At 33.2% G+C, this 11,428-nt stretch overlaps 2 protein-coding genes across 3 annotated transcripts in view; both read left to right on the top strand.

Annotated features, from left to right (window-relative positions):
* Positions 1 to 1,059: 1,059 nt before the first annotated feature.
* LOC108688655 (protein RRNAD1) lies at positions 1,060 to 4,475 on the top strand. The gene is made up of 8 exons (XM_018194986.1): positions 1,060 to 1,176; positions 1,392 to 1,501; positions 2,239 to 2,485; positions 2,690 to 2,838; positions 3,122 to 3,424; positions 3,497 to 3,650; positions 4,005 to 4,114; positions 4,184 to 4,475. The coding sequence occupies exons 1-8, from the start codon at positions 1,060 to 1,062 to the stop codon at positions 4,473 to 4,475; spliced, it is 1,482 nt and encodes a 493-aa protein (XP_018050475.1).
* A 717-nt stretch (positions 4,476 to 5,192) lies between these two features.
* Positions 5,193 to 11,428, top strand: part of LOC108688760 (heterogeneous nuclear ribonucleoprotein L) — a 159,769-nt gene continuing 153,533 nt past the window's right edge. For both annotated transcript variants that reach the window (XM_018195138.1, XM_018195137.1), the window contains exon 1: positions 5,193 to 5,543. In XM_018195138.1, the coding sequence (XP_018050627.1) occupies positions 5,481 to 5,543 (63 nt within the window). In that variant the 5' untranslated portion in view covers positions 5,193 to 5,480. The remainder of the gene's footprint in view (positions 5,544 to 11,428) is intronic.

Raw genomic sequence — 11,428 nt, 5'->3', positions numbered from 1 at the left:
AAGCGTTGAAACCATTCACGACACGTTCTTTCTTTCATTAATAGCGGCCTCACCATAAGTATTTGAGAGCATTCGATGAGCCTCAGTCACAGATTTCTTCATATTGAAGCAAAAAATTAAAACCTCCCGCAAATGACGAGAATTTGGCTCGTAAACTGACATTTTCAATCGAGAATAACTTTATGATGCAGACACAAATCGACTAATGTTTCTATGGGGTTATGTTAACGGATGCCCAAGTTTATTGTATGACGTCTATGATCTATTTATTTCGACCACCACTTACCGCCATCTACAAGAAAACGGCGGAAGCAAAGTTGTACACCTAATATATATATATTGCGATATATATGTATGTATATAAAATTGCGAATTTCAACGCAGTCTGAACAGAAAGTTCATAACCTTTAGACCTTTAGACCAGTTAATAACCTTTAGACCCAATTCTAACTAATAGGATTAATTTTAATCTCGATCTTATTTTTCTTTTTATCTTTTTCTAATTCTAAGAATTACTAATTCCAAGGCTCAGTTTCACAATTCACAATTAACTCTTAATCGAGGTTTAATTTATTTTTCATCTCTTTCCAACAGACCTAAGAATTAAAAAAAGATAAAAGGAAAAATGGTGAGATGAAACCCAAATTAAAATTAGTGGAATTGGGTCTTGTCTATTTCTATCAATGACTACATTTACACGGTATCCTTAATCGAACTTAATAATATCCATAATTATGAAACTGGCTAATCACTGGTCGTTCCATTCTTCTAAGAACAACTATGATTGATCAATTTTATAACTGGATGTTGCCATGTAAGAGAAGTCTAAATATACGTAAATTTTAACCTCGATTTACTCTTTATCTTTTTTTTTTTAATTCTTCTTGATGGAATTGGGAACAATGATATAAAAAAAGCATTAGTCTAGTTGGATAAATATTGTAAATAACATGCGAAATAAATCTGCCTTTAGAGCACGTTTAAATTCTTAATAATGTAGTAAAGTATATAATTGCCTATCACACGGAGTAATGCAAGCTATTCGTCCTCGACACAACAATGGCCGCCCCCGTAGTTACGTGCACATGCAGAACCTGCTTGAAGGCTCGCGTAACACTCGAAAGAATCTTCAACGTGTTAGACACATACGGCTGGTTGTTAGACTCGTATGTCGTGGTATGTAATTCAATAATGATACCTTTAGCATCGTACAGCATTCTGAAGCGTTTCTTGAACTGCATTTCTCTCTTTCTCAACCTAATTGCATACATTTGTTGATGTGTCATCGTAAATACACCTAATACATATTTCACGTATCTTTCGTCTGTCATTTTCACTTTATTTTTTGAGAACAGCATATTGACCTCAAAATTTGACGAATCATATTGTAGGATTTCTTCCAAGAGCAATTGTGGAAGAAACTGCCGAACAGCTGGAAGACCACTTTGCAAACCGTGTCGCCCGACGAATTCGGAAAATGGTTAGCTGGCGACATCTCATGGTAAGCACGTGACTTCACATCGGTCGGTAAGCGTGAGAAGTCATTATATCAATTGACTTCAAATTGATTTCGAATTATGTCCATTTTTTTGTCCGTTTCTGCGAATGTAGATTAATTTTAATCTCTGTTTACTCTTTTTCTAATTCTTAGAATTAGGAAAAGATGAAAAGTAAATTTAACCAAGATTAAAGTTAATCTACATCGGTAGAAACGGGCACATATAAATTAACTTTAATCTCGGTTTAATTCACTCCTCATCTTTTTATAATGTCCATTTTTACATTTACCAATGTAGATTAACTTTAATCTCGATTTTACTTAGTTTTTATGTTTTTCTAATTTCTTAGAACTAGGAAAAAATAGGAAGTAAGTTAAACTGAGATTAAAAAGTTAATCTGAATTGATAGAAATTAATGAACATAATTCATATATTTCTCAGAGTTAGAAAGCGACAAAAAGTAAGTTAAACCGAGATTAAAGTTGAGATTTATGACAATTTTAATTATCCTTTATATATAGTACAACATATTTGCTGCAACATTTGCAATGTTATTGTAATTACTGGAATGTTGTAATTTCTATTTGTTTCTTTACTATTACTAGAATGTTTTACGCTGGATATAAAACACAAATCTGGAAATACATCTCAAATTCAAATATAATTAACACGAATGGAAAGCGTACCATATTTTTGTAGGCTCTTTATTTATAATTTTACAATATAATTTGTTTTACAGCTCACGCGTATGGCCATTGTCATTGCTGACACTTCGACAAATTGCAAAGAATTTGCAGCTAAATAGAGATTATCAAAATGATGAAAACATCTGGCGATGCAATGGAAGAAAAAAGTCTGAAAATAATTCGGAAAATTTTGTTCTGGAATGTAAAAATGAAGGATTACATGATTCCCGGAAAAAACATAATCTCTTTTTGAAACACGTTAAAATAAAAAAACGCCATGAGATACAACAAATAGCACGGGTATATAGCTACACATATTTTTCAGTTTTTAGCGGAAATTAAGTCATTATGATATAAAAATAACGTCAAAATGGTTTTAAAATTATTATTAAGTTATTTTTTCAGTTAGTTGATTCATATTGACGTTATTTTGCTTTGAATTAGACGCGAAATATTTATAGATCCTAAGAGATTTATCTTTATAAGAGGTTTATCTTTGCACAGGTATGCGCAGACTGTGCACAAGAGTCCAACGCTGAGTGCATTGTAGATGTTGGAGCAGGCGTAGGTCATTTAGCCAGATCTCTAGCATTTAAATACGTTCTACATGTAATATGTATCGAACAAGACGCATTATTGTCACAGCAAGCCAGGTAACCCGCATTTCGTTTTTTACTCTAATCAATCTCGCTATTTTACTACCCAGAATATCAACTGTACAAAGAAAGAAACATAATATTACATTGCCATTATAATTTCTTACTTACCAATATAACTGATGTTACGTATACTATATATATTACATTTATATTATATTATATTTGTATCGCTGAGTAGGAAATAATAATATTGATATAATATTATTTTCAGATTGTGTTCTGCGGATAGCAATCTTATTATTCCTTTACTATTATTCATCTGAGATTTTAATTACAGAAAGTGGGATAAGGAATTGTTAGTGTCTCTATCTAAATATCTGCCTGACTTGCCAGTAAATATGCCACAACACATATCAATCAAACTGGAGGATATTGATTCTGATCTGTCAGAAATAATCAAAGACATAAGAAGAACTTTCTCCGATAATTTTCATTTAAATAAGAAGAAATCTGGATTTGGCATTGTGGGACTGCATCCATGTGGAGATCTTGCAGCCACGTTACTGAGACTTTATACATCTCAATGTGAGACAAGATTCATTTGTATCGTGGGATGCTGTTACATGAAGCTGACATTAAAGTACGTTTACCAGATACATATAAAATAACGCTTATGAGATTACGATTGTACTAAATGATATGATGCATTTAGAAATCCAGCGGATGTTTCAAATGGATATCCACTCAGTAAATATCTGTCTTCATTCACAAAACACAAATTGTCCTATACAGCGTTAGAAGTGGCATGCCATGCTATTGAAAGCTATTGTGACAAATTAAAGACTGGGAACTATGAAGATTTAATAGTTAAGTATTATGTTAAGGACTTCGACTGAATTCCAATTAATTCAATTAGCGACTAATTGAATCATGAAAATCGCTCACGATAAAATTTCTAATATATAATTCGTTTTTAATCTTTTCTTTAATACATGAAATATAATCCTATTGATTTAATAATTTTATTTGAATTACTTAATAAAATATTATTGATTAATAGCGTTTTTGACCGACTGGATTTGCAACAATCTAGGTTGAATTAATGACGTTTCGTGCTCTTCTATTGGATAGAGCATGTAACATCAACCAAGTTAATTGGAGTTTGATCGTAGTTGCCCTAAAGCATCATAAGTTTGATATTCGAACTGTATTTTTTTTAGGTGCATGCTTATAGAGCTGCTTTAGAAACCATTCTAGTAAAACAAAATAGCCAGCTACGTCACACTCAAGTGAGGAACGTCAAAGTGACGAAACCTATTTCGTTTGAACAGTTGAGTAAAATTATGATTATTGAAATTCTATGTATTATTATAGCGATAATCAAATAAGTTTTTTTTAGATATTGCATGGTCGCAACTGCAGATTTCGAACCAAATCTCCGACCTAAAGATTCAGATTTACAAAATCCGCAAATAAAATGTTATCTAAATCAGTGGCGGCAGATTGTGATATTCGGAGCGTTGCGTACAATGATAGCACCATTGGTGGAAACTGTGGTGTTGTTGGACAGATTCCTGTATCTATCCGAAAATAATTTAACTCCTATATTGAAGCCTGTTTTCAATCCCAGATTGTCTCCTCGAAATTTTTTATTGTTATCGATGAAAAATACTAAACAATCGCGCTCTTGATTATGTCTGAAAATTTTTATACCTTTTATCACAATAAAATTTTAAAAATTTAATTAGATCGAATATTATTGTTTAAAATAAAAAAATGTTATTTTTTTCTAGCTCTAAATCTTTTAACAATTTTTATACAATTTAATTAAAAATAAATATTTTTCAAATTTAAATTATTTTCTTAAATGTAACATATATTTTAATAGAAGACTACATTTGGCTTCGTAAATTTAAATTTTTTGAAAATTAGACAATTAAACAATTGATGTGCGCTACAGATTTAAAACTGAATATAAAAACTGAATATGCATTTTACTTTAATATTATAATATTTAATTTTTTTAATTAGACAACCAAACAGTTGATACTCTAGATTTAAATTTGAATATGAAAAGTTAAATATACTTTAATTAAAGATATCGTACAAATTCGATAAGTAAACTGATTGGATTACATTCGGAAAGTGCATCTTATTCGCGCGATGCACATTGCGATAGCGCGCATTCCGATATTATCTCTCATGAAAATTCAGTGGATTTGCAAGGTCCAATGGGAGCGAGCGGCACGTCGCGCGAGCAAGTGACGAGCCAATCGGAGCGTGATACTCGGCGGCGTTTGGCGCGCACAACGGCAGCTTAACGACGGCCATGCAAAGCGTTCTGTGGCGCCACCGGCAGGGCGCGTCACAGTAGCCGGTTGCCAGTTCGCACGAACCGTTGACGTCCTCCGGCGAGATCCAGTTTCCTTTAAGCCGCTCTCGCGCGTTTGTCTGTTCTCGCCGCGTCGTGTGTCCTACCGATTATTATTTTCTCCTCCTCCCCCCTTCCCCGTCCGCGTGCACGAAGATTGTCGGCACGGTGTTAAAAGGTATATCACGAGCGGTATACACAACACGCTCGTGTCGTTGTCGTTGTCGTCATTGTCGTCGTCGTCGTTGTCTCGCTATCGCTGTCGCCGTCGTGCAGCGCCGAGTGTCCCGATTCAAACGTATCATCGCCCGGTGTATAACGGAGGATGGCATTCAACGGAGACGGTCCGCACTCCAAGAGGCAGCGGCTCGAGGAATCTGGACACAGGGTGAGTGCGCGCGCCAATCATTATCACGCGTCGAGTCGCGACGCGACGCGACGCGTCGCGTCCCGTCTCGTCCCGTCCCGTCGCGCCGCGACGCGACGCGACGTCCGACTCCGCGTTCTCGTTCGCTCGGCGAGAAAGCGCGTCGCCATTTATCGGCATAATGATCGTGAGGGCACGGCGCGCGATGCGCGCGTGTCTCTCGTCTCACTTTCGTCGCTACGCCGCCGATTCCGAGAGGTTTTCGTGGAGACGCGCGGGGCGCCATTTACCTTTATTCCGTGAGCTCCTGACATACGGCGTGAACGCCGTGAACGTATGTACTCCGTGACGCGACGCGCGTCGCCGGCATGCTCGGCCGACAGACCGATTCGCTCGCGTCCGATAACAGTCGGGCGCGTTCGCTCGCCCGTCGGATTCCGACAAATCAAATTGCGAGTCCGATGCGAATCGGACGATCGCCGCTCCGCGTTCGGCATTCGGTCATTTCGTCGAGCATGAGTATCACAATGCACCCCTTTCCTCCCTCTTCCCCCTCCCCCTCCTATCCTCCCCTCCCCTCCTTTCCCTGTTGCGAAAGACGCGGGGTTCGTCCCCGCGTAAAATGTCCGTCAGTCTTTTAAAACCCGCGGGAATTTTATTCACTCGAGGATTGCGCTAATAAAAGTTTTTTTTTTCCAATATCGGTATTCAAGGAATACACAAAATTCAATAAAAAGTCAAAATGATTTTATTTTAATTCTTAATGGTAAGAAATAGTCAAGTTTTGTAATGAAAAATCATCATTTTGACTTTTATGAGATGAAAATGAAGTCATTTTAATTTTCTCTTGACTTGATATGTTTTTTGGTTAAATTTGTAAGAATGCGTTATGTCCTTGTCATTGTGTTTCTTGATCACAAATTATTAATTAAGGCTTTTTGCATTTTTAAAAATATCCTGTACGAATTGTAGAATTCTTGTTGAATTAATTATTTAGAACAGCATGAGCAATTTGAATGTGAAAAGAATGATAGTGACTGCCAATATGTTACTCCTTTATTTCAAAAGTGACAAACTTAAGTTTCTCAAGAAAAGAAGGAAACTCCTTTTTAACTTGATAGAAAATTATTAATCGAATGATAAAAAATGACATTTGATCATGTTGATATAACATATTCTACTACAGAAGAATATAATATAATATATTCTACATACAATATATTTTACGTACAAAAGAATATAATATATTCTATAATATGTTCTTAACATGATTAAATGTCATTTTTGTTATTTTCATTTCAAATGTTATGTTAGATATAAAAGGAGTAATAGCAATCCAATTTCTTGAGTTAAACAAGATTCTGTTATTTTTAACTTCCATGTATAATTTCCATTTCTGTGGTTAGTTTTGTAATAAACAACATCCATATTAACGCATACACTTAACAAATAATAATTTGAATTTTATTATATATTTAAGACATTTTCTTGAGCTGAGAATTGTTTAATTTTATTGTTTTTAAGTTAAATTAACAAATATAGAAATAATTAAAAAGAAGTGAAATTTGATATAATTTTGATAATGTGAATTTAATAGTGCAACTCTCTCTTAAAAAATCTTTTCTTTCCTTTTTGAGTTGTGACGATTTTGATGATATTTTGATATTCTTTTAAATAATATTTTTTAATTGTAACGTTTGGGATAATTTTTTATAAAATTAAGCTAGTGTACTTTTGATAATTGTTAAGTTAATATTTATCTGATTCATTTATGTATATAATTCGGAAGTCATGTTTTAAATCGTATCAATGTTGAAATAAAGGAGCGATTTTTCCAACTACTTTTTGTATTGCTCAAATTTTTCAATGAATGAGAGAAAATCTCTGAAGATGATATGAGAAAATGATTTCGCGTATATACTTGATAAAATCGAGAATTTTGTTGTCAAAAGTCACAAAACGAAAAACAACTTCTGTACGTCAAACGATGCACTGTATTCAATTTTCATCTTATCTAAAAGATATACATATACATAAAGCACCGTATTTTATTGTTCATCTTTTTAGTCATGAATTTTTTTTACAAATTTTCTTAAAGTCAAGTTTTTCTTAAAAAAAAAGTGATCTATAATTTATATGAATAATAAACGATAAAGGACAAGATTAACTGTTTGAAAATCAATCTTTTAATGTGTAAATGTGTGAATAGCAAAATCTTTTTCGATTAATTTGGATTAACCCCAAAAAAAAGCTGAAGATTAATTCTTATTATTGAAAAATGGATTTCGAATTGATCGGAAAAGTTTCTAATCGTATTATTTACAATAATATTAGGATATATATATATTTTTTTTTCTTTCTACGTCACTTATATTTCAATTTAATATTCTGTGCATTATATTCAAAGAGATGATGACAAATATGCAGGATCAGAATAACTCCCGCCGAATGCGTTGGAAAGCTAATTTCGTATTTGTTAGCTTGCTGAGTTCGCTTCAATGCACTCACATTTCGATATCACATGAAATATTTATTAGCGCGATTTACCTTGTTTATTCCTGCGTTCTGTTATGCAAGCAATGGACAGAATAATTCACGTTTGCTTTAACGTCTTCTTGTTTAGTTATATACGTTGCGAAAATTTCATAAGAAGAGAACATATCAGTTTTAAAACACTTGTTTTATATTATAAATTGACAATTTAATAGTTCGAAATTTTGATCGAATTTATTTATTCATACTTGATTTCATGTATCAATTACATTCACTCATTATTGTATCCACACTGTTGGGTATCAAAGGAGCATTGACAATCTAATCTCTTGGAGTTAAATAACATTTTTAACTTCTATGTCAAAATGTATTGTAAATTAATCGATTTCTGTAGTTAATTTCAAAGTAAACAATATTCATATTAACGTGTGCACTTAATAAATAATAAACTAAATTTAAGTAGTATTAGTTGCAACCTACAGAAATGATTAAAAATGACTTAAACTTTGTGGCTACAATTTGACACTATGAATTTAACAGTATATATATCCGAGATTTTGATCGCATGACTAATACACACAATCATTCTACAATAAGTCGTTACTTAATTTTTAAGTCTTAAGCCATTAGAATTGATTAGTTCGAATGTGAGAAGAATAATTGACTATGATCAGTCAATTGTTCACGGTTTAAGATTTAGCTTAGATAATGATTTATTGTAGAAAGTCCAATATATGTCTTGAGAACTTTAGCGTTTCAAAATACGTCGACGTCGCGACAGTAACTTGTTATCCAGGCGACGCTCCTCAATGATGTCGACAAGTTGCGTTGTCGCTTATCGTTGCCGCTAACGACGATCAGCAATGCTAGGATGATGCACGTGCAAAACAAAGTTCGCGCGCGCGCTTCGTGGTCGATAATTCCTTATTATCAGCGCGCGATGTGCGGACGTTCCTTCGAGATAATCGCGACATCAACAATGAGATCGCGTAAGCCAAACTGGAATTCCATTCTGTAAATTTCATAATTTTAGCATCCATAGAGCATACAGTTAATCATTTTATCAATGTTCTTTTTTATTTCATGGAACCAGTCAATTTAGATTTTGAGAGGATTATCTATTTTCACCTGGTAAAATTTTCGCGCTATTGATTATCGATAATCATAAAGAATTCGCGTATTCTATTACATTTTTTAATCATTCTGACTTTTCGACGCTTTTTTCATAGATTCTTTGCTTTGCAACGAATATACATGATCACTGGTCTTCTTCCCCGTATTTTTCTTTTATTGCGTTTATCGTATAAACCTGTTCGGGTGCGTGAATTCCACCGAAAGGGATTCTCACCCCTTTAGCGCAACTTCATAGTACATCGAGTGTCGAATGCGTCAGTGCAACAGGCTACACTCGGTAGTAATCGAATCGAGCTCACGATCCGATTGCGCGAATCGACTTTCGCGCTGTTACCAGCACATACAAAGTCGATAGACCTTTTACGTCAGATGTAGCGAGTGTGCATACACCTCGTCGTATTGCAGCTTAAAATGTAGATAGTAGTGTGTGTGTGTACGTAAAAAAAACTAAAGATACCATCGGGCGTCTATCGTAAGATCAAGAGATAGTTCGCTATATTTAAGATATTCGTAGTTCATTCTTAAGTAATGTCTTAAGATGCGATCCTTTGATTAGTTCATGACATTTTAAGACTGTACTTAAGACGGTCCTAAATATAAGATCCGACTATGAATACCGTTCTTAGATACCACACCATCGTTTCGCATAGAAGATTAAAGGCATGATATATTCGCTTGGCTTACATCGGAGCATCGAAAAGTTTTCGAGTAATAAAACATTAATTGTTTTACGTAATACCCGAGTATTAATGTTCATTATTTACTCCAGTAATAAATTTTTATTTTTTTCTATAATTTCTAAAAAGGTACAATTTTGGCCAAAAATATTAGGCATTTTATTTATTAATCATTATTTACAGTTTTAGCTTAAAAATTGATAGTATTTGCTGTAAATTATTTTTTGTTTCGAGAAACCCTTTTAATTTATGTATAATGCTTGTAACCAACAGATAACAATGCAGGTAAAAGAATTCCAGATAAATGAAAATATATAGATATAGCTATTATTTCTGACCAAGATTGTATATCCTGAGGGGACAATAAACGGACCGTAAATTAGAATATTATTAAATGGTTTACTATACAAACTAGATTGCTTACAGAAGCTTAGAAGATAATGCATAGCTTGCCATAACATAACTTTATATATAAAGGTATTATAACGGTATCGTATCAAGGCAAAATTATGGACTTACATGAATGTGTATTAGATTATTAACTTCCTTGTACACGCAGCGAGATCAACAAGGATTTACAAATTCTTCATTTAGCGCTTTCAATAAGTTGTTTATTTATATTTCTGTAATTGCGTTCGTTATTTCTTATTTAAAAAATTTTATATCTTTGTAATTCTAAGTGAGTTTTTAAGGTGAAGATAAAATTTATCGTCTATTCGTAGATTGATATTAAATTAAAATAAATTTTAAATAGACTTTCGTTATTAGAACTTGCTTCTACTTGAATTATTCTAATTATAAATGAAGGATTATTTCATCTCTCTTGTTCTATCTACATTCCTCCGATTGATAATCTTTATTATCGATTGGTAATTCGCGAGAATGATTTAGACACAATTCAACAGACGCAGAACATTTCTCATTGACGTAATTGAATATATAACATTATCGGCCGATGGCTCTATCGTTAGTCGATGACTTCAGGTACATTGCCAGCAGTCACAAGGTCACTGTCACTATCTTACGATCTTTCTTAGTATTATTACTATAATAATCGCTAGAAAAATGCATTTGATGTAATAGAATACATAATATTTTTTACATGTGTATATTTGCTGATAAGTCGAACTACATTTTCTGTTATACGCGTATTGGTGTATCGACTCGCGACTTTTTTCTCATATCTAGAATTCTCATTTTTATACTGAAAAAAATTTTCTGGTTGGAAAATGAACGAACCAGAAATTCAATCGATTAGATAGAGATTGATCAATCAGAATTCTAATTATCATAATTAGACATCTAGTTATCTCGATTTATATCGAATTATAATAGATTTAAAAATCTGATTTGTCCATTTTCCACTAGAATTCCAATTATTAGGTTTATTCGCGTTGCTTGTATTTTTTATATTAAGCGTCTTCGCTTTCTTTTTCTTCAACGTCCGAATATATTTATCTTATTTTAAGGAAAATTTTTAGAGATTTCAAGCAATGCAAACACCTTATATAACTAGATTCTTTTTCCACTGTATTCTCATTAAGAAAGAAAAAAAAACAATTGCAGAAGATAAGAGTTCCGCATTATATTAAAAGAAAGTAA

This window comes from Atta colombica, unplaced genomic scaffold, assembly GCF_001594045.1.
Source record: "Atta colombica isolate Treedump-2 unplaced genomic scaffold, Acol1.0 scaffold238, whole genome shotgun sequence".
NCBI classification, from domain to species: domain Eukaryota; kingdom Metazoa; phylum Arthropoda; class Insecta; order Hymenoptera; family Formicidae; genus Atta; species Atta colombica.
Note: the sequence above shows the minus strand (reverse complement) of the source record. Positions and strands in the feature narration are given on the sequence as shown.

Coding starts and splice junctions, on each gene's coding strand:
- LOC108688655 (XM_018194986.1), top strand. CDS start 1,060: ATGGCCGCCCCCGTAGTTACGTGCACATGCAGAACCTGCTTGAAGGCT. Junction 2,486..2,689: donor AGATACAACAAATAGCACGG/GTATATAGCTAC, acceptor ATCTTTGCACAG/GTATGCGCAGACTGTGCACA. Junction 4,115..4,183: donor AAACCTATTTCGTTTGAACA/GTTGAGTAAAAT, acceptor AGTTTTTTTTAG/ATATTGCATGGTCGCAACTG.